General features: G+C 35.0%; 1 protein-coding gene across 1 annotated transcript; it reads right to left on the reverse strand.

Annotated features, from left to right (window-relative positions):
* Window positions 1-67: 67 nt before the first annotated feature.
* LOC112565394 (26S proteasome non-ATPase regulatory subunit 11A-like) lies at window positions 68-13,360 on the reverse strand. Its single transcript, XM_025240832.1, has 13 exons — window positions 13,213-13,360; window positions 11,382-11,483; window positions 9,910-10,034; window positions 9,084-9,155; window positions 8,264-8,321; window positions 7,957-8,068; window positions 7,454-7,536; window positions 6,351-6,495; window positions 5,594-5,717; window positions 5,039-5,164; window positions 4,640-4,675; window positions 4,425-4,476; window positions 68-4,078 (listed from the first exon to the last, which is right to left on the reverse strand). Exons 1-13 carry the CDS (start codon window positions 13,298-13,300, stop codon window positions 3,936-3,938), a joined length of 1,266 nt encoding a protein of 421 aa, XP_025096617.1. The 5' UTR covers window positions 13,301-13,360; the 3' UTR covers window positions 68-3,935.
* Window positions 13,361-14,901: the final 1,541 nt, after the last annotated feature.

Genomic DNA, 14,901 nt, shown 5'->3' on the forward strand with positions numbered 1-14,901 from the left:
CTAGGCATAGGTGTGAATGAAATCCATGACAATGATGATTGCTGTCATATCAAAACATACACTTAAGTTTGAAAAACCTCTCCTTTAATGGGCAATGTACAATGGCTGCACATGGTAATCAACTGACAGAGCATATGATCAACAATTCAAGTATTAATAAACATAGGCCAAACCTACCTCAAAAATACATGCCAGTTGCTTAAAATATCATTAAATATTCAAAGGGAATTTATATGCATAATTCAACATAATACTACACCCGAGTCATTTTAATGTCTTCCTGGCTATACTTATAAAATTAGAAGACACATCCATGAACAACTCAGTAAATTCTTCTCCAGGCAACCCCTCCCCCCAAAAAAAAACCCCAAACTGTCTTTAGAGATTGTATCCAGTTATTCCTTTAAAAATTAACACACAAAATGCCAAAGCATTGTTGTAGTCTTCAGATTTAAATTTTGTCTTGAAGCTAGATAATTACGCAAACTGAAACAATTATTTTGTGGTGTAACAACTGTTTCATGCAAGTGGTTTTGTTCATCAAATATACAAATATGCAAAGGGCAGCTGCTTGAGCTCAGATGACTGCATGCATGATCAGTATGGCAAACAGACAGTTCATCCTTCCACTCTTACTGTAGTATAAACAATAATGTCCAGAACTTATTTTTCACAGCTCTCATGCTATTTTTGCCCCTAAAAATGTTCCAAAAACATTTTTAACTTTTGTCATGAAAACTTAGCTCTTAACAAGGGGAGAACATGTTGCCACAGCAGGCATAAATCAGCTCTAATTGTCAAAAGCTCTAGCAAGTGCTACTTTTCCCCCCTAAAGTATAAAGCTTTAGCTTTCCTTTCACCATGTCATCATCTCATACCTTTCTGTCATAAAAAAAAAAAATTTTTTGTGCCAACCTGTACAAGCTTAGTCCTTGAATTATAATTCCTTTGCTTGTATTTTGCTTTTAAAAGCTTGAAATGCAACAAAAACAATGTATACCGATAACCTGCAGTTTATCCTCCTCCTTTGAAACCATTGATCTTCCCCCTTTAACTCTTTTGGCCCCCAGTTCATGGACACTAAGTGATGCAGCAATAAAGCTACCAAGACAGAAAAATTATGGGCTTTTAGTTCAGAACTTTCCTCTGGCATACATACTGGATGTGCTACCGGTTTACAGAGCAGTACCACCACATAGTTTTCCTTAGTAGGTGATGTAAAATACCACCAACATATCTAGCCCTACCCCACCAGTTTACCACTTCAGTTTAAGCTACTAGAACCCTGTTGGCTCAGTTCAAAATATTATCAGAACTGTCTTAATGATAATCACTTTCATTTACATTTTAATGCAACTGATGTAGTGAGGGAAGCGGTTGTATACTGCTTTACTAGCCCAGTCTCAAACACAATATAAGCCTCAGCTCAAATTTTGAATCAAATCTCCTATTTTATTCTAATTTTATTCTACTTATTCTAATAAGTGAAGATCTAGTATTGATAACAACTGAAAAGCTGGAGTCCAGCATCTGCAGTTTAATTTTACCCATGAAAGAAATACTTATGTTTAAATAAAATTAACGAATAAAGGAAAAGCAAAGACAAATCTAAAGAATGAAAAAAAAACCATTATAATGAGTAAAAACTTGGCATGCAGAGGAAAGATTTTGTTCAAGTTATCTCCAAAAACAGCCCACATCAATTTTAAAACTCACCCAGCAATCAAGAAAATTAAGTACTGTAAGCTCAAGTAATCCCTTCAAAGAAGAGGGACAAACAGATTGGGACTAAATCTCTTCTAAGAATCATAATCTTTTCAATAATCATGTTTTCACTTAATTTTATCAAGTTTATTGTTATGCAGAGTGAAGCAAATCTATTTCAAGTGTAGTGATTAGATATTTTAACAGATGCTAATCCGATACTCAGATACTAATCACCACTACTGGGGAAATGACAGACTGTAACAAGGTCTGAGAAATAAAGAAAGGGGCTGTTATACAAGGTATTTCCATATTTTTCATATTGCCAAGATGAACATAAAAGGTCACCATGCTATCATTGTCCTCACAGTCTTTATGGAGTAATAAAGAGAGTGGAGGCATTGATAAGACCTTTTCAAATCACACTCTAATACATCAGCAGCAAGCATCTCTACATCATCAGCCCTGCTGGCTTGCCAGTCACCCTCTGCAAGGGTGGTCAGTAAAAAGACAGACCATAACAGATAACCAAGAGCTGTTCAAAACAATAAACTGTAAACTGTCCAAGTAATAAACTTTATTCCCAGAGCTGTCTCTGGAAGCTATTAGTATATACAATGACAAAAGAACATAAGATATGCTTACAAACAAGATGTGTGTGCTAACATAAAAAAACCCACATGAAACATGGTATCATTTTCTTGATATCTAATCTGACAGTTCTACTGTAATAACACATTAAAATTAGATGACAAAGATTTCTACTTTACAAAATGATACATCACCCTGTTTGTCATTTGGATGATGTCTACTTCATGTGTTCTATACAACCTTTATTGGTTTCCACACCATCTTAAAAAAAATAATTAAAAAAAATTACTTTGAGGGATCTTAAGCAGACAAATGGATAATATTTGCTGCTACAGAATTTGCTATTTTCAAAAACACCAGAAACAAATTTTCTGGAACAAATTTTGTTCAGCCAAATATTTTTTTAAATAAAGATTTTTAATTATAGCACATTTTCCTGGCAAAATATCAAAATTTAAATTAAGAACTTTGCTTATATTCTTGCTGACCCCCCAGTCCCCCACCCAAAAAAAAAAAAAAAACAAACCAAAAAAACCCAACTAAAATCTCTCATCATACTCCATATTTGAACATTTTCTTAAGGTTCTACACGTTGTCAAGGAAAATAAATGGTGCATAGATGCATGCACATATAGATTCTGGGGAAAAAAGCAGTTAAATTTAAAGACAACTTTATATGATTATCTCATACAATAAATGGAGGAGGACAACTGTTGCCTCTGAAAAAGGCAGCCTAACCAAACTGTTACTGAGGAAAATGGGAAGGCAAAAAGACAGACTAGATTGTAGTCTTTATCCTGAAATGCAACTTTTTTTTTGTTTTGGTTTATCAAAGGACACGGAATAAAATCCACCTATATCAGTAGGCACAACATTGGAAGGGATTAAAGAACATGGATTCAAAACTTCAAGTTTCAGATGATTAACAATTATGAAGTACCTTAAAAACATTACTTCTGAGCTACACCAGTACACAGGTACTATAGCAAACTGTACATTTTATGTCTGAAAAACCATCCACCTGCACCTTTACAAAAGCATGATTTTTTTTGTGTGTGTTTGTTTGTCTACGTGCATTTTTGTATGTGTATGCACACATGTATTTGAGATAGGGAAGGGGTGTGTGCAAGCATGAAAGCTCAAAAACATGCATTAAACCATAGGTAGTATTTAAACACACATCTAAACATGCACAAACACACACGCATGCCCACACAATCTCAAGTTTACCAACACATAAATACACATAGCTGACAGCAAAAGTATTGCCTTTGTAGTGTATGCATGCTTACTCATGGGCGTGTGTGTGTGTGGGGAATGGGGGATATATGTTGGTGTGCAGCACGAAAGAATGCACATATATACGTTGATAGATTGGTGTTGGAAGAAAGTGAAGGAAACTTGAGTTAATGTCCCTGAAAGATGCCTCTTTTGCACTCAAATATCAAACTTTGAAACCTATTCAACTTCCCTGGTCACATGTTCAATGTATGTAGGGGAGGTAAATGGCTAGCCCAAAAACAGCCACCAGAATGCTTTTACTCCAAGTTCCTGTAACCATCATCATGGGTAAGAAACAGTCACAAAAAGGCTTGAAAAATAAGATGTTTGGGTTTATGCTAAGAAAGGGTGGCTGGTTGTTACGTTAATTTCTTGGCTTTGGCATAGAGCGCATCCACAACTTTTCCCATGCTGTGTATAGTCTCCAAGGCATTTTCATATGTCTTGTCAGCTGCCACTTCTTCAAAAACAATCAGAACACCAGCTCCTTGGTCAAGAATTCCTTAAAATCAGAGGGGAGAAAAAAATAATTCTCATAATTCAATACTCAAAAGATCAAAATTATGTTACAAAATATAATAACAAGATTTGGTCATGTCTATCTCTATATGCGGTGACAAGCTGAATGCACACATGCAAAAATTTGGTTAGTGAGCTTTTTCTTCAAAATTCCTAGATTCCTGTGTAAGTGTTTCCATATCAATATTATTTTACACAGAAGCAGCCAAAACATCAGCTCTTGTAATGCGCAGAAAGTGAAATCCTCAGGTCTAAAGAAGAAATTTCTTTCAAGGCACATTTAACTAAAATCTCTTTATAATCATTTTAACATTTTTAAATAAACTCACCATGAAATTTCTTATCAAGTATCATCTGTGACAATTTCTTTTCCACTGCATCCTGAAACACATTATTCTCCATATTACTCAGGAAAAGTGAAAGTTCATCTAAATGGATCAATTAAAGATATCAGTAACTTTCAGAGCACATTTGAGTCAGGAATATTTATATTATAAATCACCAATGGTGAATGCTCTAAAGCCAACAATGAACAAATACTCACCATAGGCAGCTTGATCAGATTTGCAATATGTTGCACCTGAATAACAAGAAGCAAACTGTTTGTCACTGTTTTTCATCTTTTGCAGACTAGCCCTGCTTCTCATATTTTACACCCATCTACCAAAAGCCTCAAAACTGCCTCTATGTGATATATTTATAGGTGTACATTCAGCATTTTCGAATGCAAGACTGCAATAAAATAGTCATTTCTCATGCGCGCGCACACACACACACACAGATGAAGTTATGTCCAGAATGATGGTAGCATATAAGTGTAATAGGATATCCATTTCAGTATTACTAACAGATAGAACAGGACAGTTACTAAACCATTTGTAGACATCACACTTTTACATATAAACAATGACAAAGCCAATTTCTGAAAAACGATGGTACAGACCTGGACCTTGGAGAAGGGCTCGATAATGCGGCACAGATTCTGTTCCAGCAGGTTGTCATAAAGTGTCTTCAAATGGGCATTAACAATGGGATCCTCAGCTAGCTGGTTTTTATAGGTGGAAAGAGTCTAAGGAAAAATGAAGTGGAAGCAAAATGAAAACAACGAATTTACTATCACTTTTGTACAAGACATATAGTCTACAGTGATAATTGCTGTGGACATCACATTATCTCTTTTAAAGATGTTAAGATTAAATTAGTCTAACAATAATAATGAAAAAAACAAGCATCCCTCCTGCTCTCCAAACCTGCCCTTTCCAGTAAAAGATTTTGGAGAGCACTGACTGGAGAGAGCATATGCAAAATATTCTTTGTTGCTTGCTACAGACATCTATTTCAACATTAAATTTCTTTTTATTCTATATTCAATATTATTCATTTTCTGTCGATAGAATAAGCTATCCTTCTGACATAATCAAAGAGTAATTGCAAATTAGTTATGATGGGAAGTGGCATGCATTTCAGGACAGCAATGTGTTACAGAACACTGCCTCACCTTCTGAAAGTCAGCAAGAGAGCGCTTGTGGCTAGCTTGTGCAATGCTCTTCATGGCTTCCACCTCTGGTCCTGTGTACTTTAAGGCTAGCTTACCACTCACAATGGCGTGGACCTCATCAGCCCTATTCACAATCAAAAAGCAATTCTTTGAAGGTCATTGCTCAGCAGGGAAAAAGTTAATCTCATATGATTAGCATGATGAGAATGTTCAAGGATGTCTTCCTTTATATGTATTGACTATTCATTTATGACTATTTTAAGTACTTTCTCCTCTAAATAATCACTTCTATATACAGTGCACCTTATAAAAAGTAAAGCATGCTCCATTTACAAGCATGCCACATCTTGTTTCAAATACTAAGCTCTGATTATAAGCCTATTTAAGTTTGATTGGGATAGGCAGAGATGGGGGTATTGGTGTTTTACGCCGAGCCAGCAACTAAAACTATATCATGGCAAGGCAGCCAGCCCTGTAAGAACAGCATGTCTGAGACAAGAGCTGAACCCAGGACAGTCAACCTTCACTGTATTGGTGACAGGGGCGAACCGCTGCGCCACCAGACTACTCAACAAGTAGGGGTAGAGCTTATACAGCAAGTCCCTATACTAGCATGTTGAATTATCACTACCTTAAATGCATGTAAAGCACCTCAATGGAATAAGGGGGATAACTATTATTAAACACCATGTGGCAAAAATGGAGGTGTGATCATTTCTTCAACTACAAGATATGACTAAATTTAAACAGTTCTTACAGGTTCAGCATAATTTTACACATCAGCATGTACTTAAGAGCTGTCACTGCTTTAGGGCTGTCTATTGAGTCATAGCCCTCGAAAGCCTCATAGAAATATGAGTATGCAGTTTTAAAATCTCGCTCATCTGCTGCATGGAGTACACCTGTAACAAGAAAGTTAAAACATTCAGTAGACTGTTACATGTCTTTTATTTGATACTCCTAGGTTTTCATTTCCACAAAAAGATTTTAAAAAATCAAAACAAAAATGATCTTTCTTTTACAAAATATTTATCTCAAGCTAAACTTTAGGTAAACTACATCTGCAAGTCATGCAGTCCACTTTCTCTCTGATTTGTTTTTTCTCTAGGCTAATCATGTTAATTTTAATTTAACATTATCATCCAGCTATCCCTCCACCTGCCAAAACAGAAAACAATATTATACTAGAAATCTGTCAGGAAGCATGGTAAATAGTGCTTTCTAAAATGCCTCTAGCTTCAAATCTAAACTACTTTGAAAACAAAGTGTATCCATATTGCAATTACTATGGATAAATGCTTATGGATATATATAGTCCACTCTCTGGCATTTCATCGCTTGAAATCAATTTGAGGTTCAATTAGGAAAAAAATTACAAAAACAAAAAGCAAACAAGCATCTCATTTCTTGTTCTCAGCTGAGATTAGACTCAAACACTTCAATTGGCTTAGGTAGGCATTCAGTAGGCATTATATTCTTATAATGATGACTTTTCCAAATATTTGCAAGGAACAACTGTATTTTTTCATAAAGGGCAATAATCAGTTCAAATGTGCTTATTAACAATGAGTTGTATGCTTAGATGTGAAGTATGGTATGGTTAGATCTTAAGTATTGTTATACATTTTTTTCCCAGCAGTTCAACATCTTTTGCACTAGACGTAACTAAAAACGGAAAAAAAATTGGGAAGCTGTAAAATGCACTACCTTTTAAAGACAGAAAGCTCGTCAAGTATGATATCATAAATAAGCTCATGTCATAATCCCCTGCAGTTATACAATGTACAACAGGAGCTGCCTATAACAGGCTGATACAATTGATTATTCCAAGAGACAAAACTGTCATGTAACCCTCCTTACCTGACTGCATGTCAAGAGCTGCCTGTAACTTGGGTGGACAGTAAATACCATTTGCTGTAGTTCGGCCTGATGTAAGTGCAGCCCTGGATATTTGTTTTTAAAAAAGAAGGAAAGTTTGGTAAAGACATTAAACTGCAAGAATGGATAGTTGTTTTTTTTAAAATAAATAAATCAAAGGTGGCCACTTCAAATTAAAACTTTCTAAATCTATATTCTTCAGATAATAGTGTGAAGAAGTTAAAGGTCAATGCCAGATCCCAAGATCAGTGCGTTTTGCTCAAGCAGTAGCACTATTGTCTGTTAGAAATCTATAGCCTTGATTAAGCAGGAATTCTCCAGTGCAACTGGATTCAAAGCAAAGTCTTACTGGATTAAAGGTTACTTGGGTAAGAGACTGGAAATGCCTCTCCCCAACCAAAAATACCTTATGTATCATGGTCTTTCTTAAAGGAGGTGAAAGGACATAAATCCTTCTCAAACTCACATATGCACAATATATTTACCTGGCTTTCGGAAGGTTTCCTAGAGCATGGTAAACTTTGCTTTCAAGTAACTGAACTTCCACGAGCAGTGCTTTGTCGTCCAATTTCTTCAGTTCACGTAACAAACTGGATCCTTTCACACACAAAAAACCAGTAGTTTATAAAATTAGAACATACATCCAACTACATAACATACTTGCAAATCCTTTCTGAGTTTTTTTTTCAAAAGACAAGTACAGAACAAAATGTATATATTTTTAGAGATGTTTACATACTTATTAGCAAAAAGAAGTGAGCCTTTGAATCGATGAAGGAATATTGTGCTTACCAAGAGCCAATGCCTCCTGATAATTTTGGGTATCGAAGTACAGGGAAACAAGACGAGCCTGCATTTCAAACAGACAAGGATACAAGTATGAGAATGCCTCAACATCAGATAAATCATCAGAAAGTATGCTAAATAACCCCATTACCTCAGTATCAATCAAAAAGGACACTCTACAGGCTAAGTATACTCTTCTACATATTTAGTTCCTTGTCATGTCAAATGTTTGATGGCATTTTTTACTTTAAATACATATAACAGAAGCCAGTCTTTTACTCAATGCATACTGATCATTTCTCCTTCTAAGCCACCAAGTTTACAGTTTCCCAACAAGTTTTCTGATCCTTTTTTTTTTTTAATGTGACAGCCTTTTCTTTTAGAAGGAACAATCAGACAATATCATTTACTCTGGCCTGCAAGTGGAAGGTGATTTTAGTGATGTATTCTCAAAGACCTAGGCTCTAGTTCAGCAGTTTAGCAAACTAATTTGGACATGCTGCTAGAGTTGTACATCTTGATTGTGATTGCATGTGTAAAAGTGAGCTGAAGATTATTGTTGTGCACAGAGAAAACAAGAGATTTTATACATTCACATGACTGAAGCATCTCATGGAGGATGCAAATCTGAAATCCTGTAAATATAAACTTTTAGTACAGACCATTGCACTCTTCTCTAACATGGCACACCTTAAATCCGCAAGGACTATTTTTTGTAAATATAGTCATGCAGCATGGGTGTGTTCCGCCAACCAAACCATACCCACACTCATTTTCCCATCAACAAAACACGTAAATATTTAAAAGACTTGTACTAAAGCTTTACCTCTAATGCCTGACGCAAAAATGTTCTGTTTTCATCTTGCGCCCAGGCAATACATTCCTTGCACAATTCAATCTGTGGATAAAGAGAAAAAAGGTACATGCTAACCCACAAACTTTTCTCAAGATCAAGCAGTAATAAATAGTAGAATTCAAAATCAACGGAATTACAGTTAGACTGAAAATGTATTTCTGTTCATCATCAGTGGCACTCCCACATTCATCTTTCATATTTATTCACACACCACACACACATTTATTTAAATACACCATTACAGTTTCTTAAGTAAAAAAAAAATTGCTTTAATAAAACACCTATTTAACAAAAGCTTAGTTCATCCTGCAAGTGAATGCATGATATTCAGTTTCTGTGCACTAGTATGAATGTTTTCATTCTTATGCTTATAATGAAAAAGCCTCTGAAGCCTTGTGATTATTGCTCTCATTTTTAGAGCAAAGATCACTAGTTCATGGATAACTCAGGTCAGACACCAGAAAATGTCCTCTATCCAGCTATCAGTAACAGACATATATCAAGGATAGTATACTGATAGCAATTGAATGACAGGGTTGGAATCCACATTCCAATTTTATTATTTTCAATATAAGGCCATCAGATAGTTTCCCTTTTTATGTTGGGGAAAAGGAAATAAATCTTTATTAAACACAAAGTGGTTATTTGTTAATGTATACAAAACGTACACAGACATTTAAAAAGCAATACTAGAACTGGTCTTTATGCAGTAAGTCATGACAAACAATAGGTAAGCCCCTCTCAAAAAAGTTAACACATGTTGAAATGACCAGCAATATGCAGTTAAGACTTGTACCTCTTTGCCAGTGCCAGCTTCCATATCAAGGAACATGTCGACAAGGGAACGCACCAGCTTAGCAGCCTTAGCTTTGCTGACCATGCCAAGAAATGGACGCACAAACTTGATCAGCCCTGCCAATTCTAAAAAGGGATTTGCATGTCAGTGAAAGCAATACACCAATCTTGGGCATGATTCTGGTGGAAAATCCCTTCATACCTTCATTCATTGCTTCACATTCTACTCTTGTACCTCAACTTTATGTTCTTCAGTCCCTATACTTACCTCACTATCCACTGGCTGTTATCTTTATCATTATTGGTCTGCACATAGAGTGCTATCTTCGTCATGATGCTGCATGTTCCCAATATTATTATTAGACTTCTTTAAATATAGCAGAACAGGCAAACTACAGTGGTAGTAATAAAGGATGCTTGTATTGCACGGAATCTCACCAAATGGATAGGTTCCCTGCACTTCAGTGCTAAACATAAATACTGCAGCATAGGGAACACTAGAGAGATCAGAATAATAGAGAAATTAAAGCCGGTGTGTCTAATCGCAATTGTAAATCACCAATTACTCTGTGTGGTGTAATAATGCACAGTTCACAGTTTCAGAATCAGAGGTCCGAGGGTCACAAGTATGTGATGGCCTACTTTTCTGCATTAAATCAGCTAAATTCGTTTTAAACATATAATATTCTTATAAGTCTTATGATAGTAAAAGGCCTCACCTAAGTATCTAAACCATTTTGAATATTTATTGTACTGAATTTGCTTTGTTTGGTTCTGGGCATACTATTTGCTGATGCTTATTGAAGTTTCCTCTGCATATTACAATTGGGAGTCAGATACTGCTAGAACTTGCACAAGTTGAGGAAAAGGACATAGCTGTACTTTCTGAAGTTATCAGTCAAGCAGATGTTCAAGGTAACCACTTTAAGCATAATGCCACATTCATCTTTGTTGTCGAGAAGCAGCATGTGTAAAAGCAGAGAAATTAAAATTGTGATTATTTCACAGTTTATGGGACCCCTGTCCCTTATTTTTAGTGTGGCACATATTGTTATTCATGAAAGTAAAATTAAACATATAAACTTATGATTATTCTTTGCTGAACTATCCATTTCTTTCAGAAAAGTTTGAAAAAAGGCTACCCTTAATTATACATCTATAACTGGAGATTACAACTGATAGCAAGTTCAGTTCAGAATATAAATTTTTATCTTAAATATTAATTTCAAACATATAAGCAAGTCAAACAATTTTTTGTCTCCAAATAACTAATCAATGAACATACACTAAAAAGGATTAATGCAAAAAAAAAATTGTAGGAAATTTTAAGTTTTGTTCAGATTGGTGACATATAGTAAGCCTTTCCCATGTTCTTTCCAATTTACACTCCTTCAATATGAATATTAACAGCATTTCATAGTAACTTTGTGATCTTTACTTCTTTAAAAGGTAAGTGATTAATGAAAAACTTACCTGTAGCTTGTTTTGTCTCTGCAAAGAGATTGCCAATCTCCAGAATGGCTTGCTCTTTGATTCTAATTGCCTCATCATCCAATGTTTTTACTTCCTGTTTGACTGCAGGCAAAAAATAAATGTAGAAAATATGATGTAATATGATGTAGTAATGTCAAACAGAAAATTACATAAAAATTTGTCTATGGTCTTACAATCTACAACTTCCTTAAGTCAAAAACTAAAGATATTAGCTCCTCTTCACACTCCTCCTCTCTTAGACACACATGTATAATCATATGTATAAAGATTCCCATAAACACAGTATGCTCTCCCCTAAATAAACTACTTTTTTCCCCTTCTACTTCTTCTCTTTAACTGAATCATTTTGGAAGGTTGCTGTCACAGTAGCTGTCTTGGCAATAAGCCTTTATCACAAAACATCACTTTCAGCATTTTACATAAACAAAAATGTTATAATCATAATTGCATCTCAACAAAATATAATAAACAGTAAGGGTATTGTCAGAACAGTAACATGTTTAGGACCAGTAGTAAAGTCATTTGTTGAAAAATGGAGTTGATGATGAAAACTTTTTAAAGATGACAAAATCTGAACGAGGCTTTCAGTATGTATGAAACATTTTTGTATGAAACAAAGCTTCTATTTTTGTTTTAGTGTATCTGCTGATATAAAAAAAATTCTAATTAACTGATTCAATATAGATGAAATTAAAGAAATCGACCCTTCTTAACATTGTGTAAACTATATAGGAAGAGTTAAAAAGCAAGAACAAAATATCTTTCTAAACACTATTCAAACACTTTCAAATTCAGGAAGGTAACAGTAAAGAGACAATAGGATGAAAAAAAAAACTTGCCTGAACAACTGTTGACAAATAACAAATGACCAACTTTATTAATTATAACTAAGAAAGTGTGCTCAGTTACAAAAGTTACCAAAAAAGTGCTAGTTACAAGAAATGGATAATGCAAGTGGTGCATCAAAGCAAGACACAAAAAAATGCAGCCGTATGTCTAAAACCATTTTTATGACATGCCTGCAACATAACACACCTACGCCCACATATAACTGACTATGGTTGAGCAGCTAGACTGCAAAAGGAGCAAATGATTTCAAGTGCTTAATACTTCTGCACATATGAATAGCATAATGTCTAAGTACACTAAATAAAACAATTACTCCTGCTATGACGTGTTCTGCTATAGACAAAATGCTGACAACTTTTCCAAAAATTTGCTAATCATAAAAATAAAGCTAATTTCTATGCCTGACACTTATTACCCTAAAACAACTACATGTATGGACAATATTGTTCAAACTGTTCTTAAAGCAGACTGCAAAACCATAATACACACTGCAAAATGAAAAGTTTTTAATGAATGACTGATAACATGGCTAACGATTGCTGTTTTGACTTTTAAAAAAAAAATTTCAGCTTTTGAAGAAGGTACACTTTTTGCTAACCAAGTTTATCAATATGTTCAGTGTTTACATCCCATTTAATCTTGCAATCAAAAACAGTGCCTAAGTAATAATTACCTGAAAGAGTCTCAACAGGTTTATCATGCGTCATTCTGCTAAAAAAATGAAGATTTACTATCTACTTCAACTACCTCTTTTTATATATAACCGCTAAATAACTGATCGCTTCGACAAGTTTTCATCTATGAACTGAATATACGGCATGACGGCGGTTGGTCAGGTAGAACACACGACTTGAAAGCATGACAAAGCCATTTCGAAAGCAACGACGCAAAAACAGTAACTCTTCAAACGCTAGATTGATCATAGGTTTCTATTAAATAAAAAACAAGTTTGTAACTTTACCAATTTTTGACAGAAGCTCTGAGGCATGAATCTTATTAGTTTTTCGAAGATCAACTGCTCGCTGAAGCATCACGTCGGTAGCCGCCATGTTGTTGATGGTAGTTATCGAAAAGTCTCGTTCAACCCAAGTTAATTCCTTTTGTAAAACATGAAAAATATAAAAATGCCCAAATTAACTGCTAAATTTCACTATATTTTCACCTTATTTATTTTTTTATTATTATTGAGATGTCTCACAACATGTAAAAGACGAAGTAAAGGTCAAGGTCGTCATGGTCCACAGCAGCGGAGGGCCTGTTTTGTTCAAATGCGAAATTACGCAGGGTATTTGACAAAAGGACTGTATGTGTGCGTGTACACAACTCGGTTCGATACCTGTGTGGCACAGCATACTTTTTCCACTTGTCTTAACTGTGGATGGTTGAGCGTTTACATAATTTGGTTACCTTGGATTACAGTATATATAACTAATGGAAAATATGAAATCTCGACCTGTGGGATTCAAATGATACTATATCATGTTTAAGATTTTGATGAAAGTTCAGGAGATTTGTAAGAAACAATGGAGAGAAAATTACTAATAACAGAAATGAAAGAAATACTTCTTTTATCGTACAATTAATTAATAGCTCTCATTAATTTACACTGTAAATGGCCCACACAAATTCCTATTAAAGTCAATGAACGCCACATACAATTTACCGTTCATTGATAATTTTTTGTATACATTCCAACAGTTAAAAAAGTTTCAAAAGATCCAAAATCTAAGCAGCGCAAGATGGTGCATAGATCGCTAGTTGACAATGTATATATGCTCTTTAAAAACAAAAGGGAGACACAGATCGCGATGCAGACGACAGATGACAAAGACGAAAAGTGATGGAAAATAGATAAACTCCATCATTTGCAAACATTTGGATATATCTAAATATATATATAGGCAAGGCCCGACCGAGAATTCACATATTACCTGTGCACAGAGGTGCATGCTTCTTTGGCCTGACTAAAATCCCCATCAAGAGATAATAATGTAATGTGAAATTATAACGTGCTGCATCATTGCTCTCTCTGCCCAGACCAGTAATGATAAATGAAAGATAACAGCCAGTGGGCAGTGAGGTACGTATATAGGGACACCGAAGAGCATAAAGATGTACAAGAACAGAACGTAAAGCAGTGGATCAAGTATGAAGAGATATATATAGTGTGAGATGGCGTCGTTACCTAAAGATTAGCATGGCAGTATGGCCAGAGAATTAATAGTAATTCAGGGATAGTACTTTGTAAAAAGATGTTTTCGGAGAGCGTTTAAATGTAGCCTAATGTATGTTTGTGTTTAGAAACTAATTAAGGCTATAATAATAATAAGTTGAATTTGTATAACGCTTTTTTCCCCGCCATTTTAGGCATTCTTAAAGCGCATACTAAAAAGAAAAAAACCCACAAACAATAAGAACGGAAAAAAACAGTTGTAGAGTCACTATAGATGTGTATTGGTGTCCTCTGAGATGGTAACGCCAGCTCCACTACTGTTATTATTCAGATGTTTCTTTAGTGGAACAATCCTATAGGCACAGCTCGAACCTTGAAATGTTCAGAAGAATAGGAAAATCTCATCAGGCCTTGCAATGGTCGAAGCTCTGCAGTTTCAGAGGCAAGAATAAGAAGTGTTGTACCATTGTTGACAGA

This window comes from Pomacea canaliculata, linkage group LG5 (genome assembly GCF_003073045.1).
Source record: "Pomacea canaliculata isolate SZHN2017 linkage group LG5, ASM307304v1, whole genome shotgun sequence".
Lineage (NCBI taxonomy): Eukaryota > Metazoa > Mollusca > Gastropoda > Architaenioglossa > Ampullariidae > Pomacea > Pomacea canaliculata.

Excerpts from the sequence above, each read along its gene's own strand:
- LOC112565394 (XM_025240832.1), bottom strand. The coding sequence starts at position 13,300 with ATGGCGGCTACCGACGTGATGCTTCAGCGAGCAGTTGATCTTCGAAAA. Across the intron at positions 10,035-11,381 it reads AGAGACAAAACAAGCTACAG|AATTGGCAGGGCTGATCAAG; the intron begins GTAAGTTTTTCA and ends ATCCCTTTTTAG. Across the intron at positions 5,165-5,593 it reads CTCTTGCTGACTTTCAGAAG|ACTCTTTCCACCTATAAAAA; the intron begins GTGAGGCAGTGT and ends ATTTTTCCTTAG.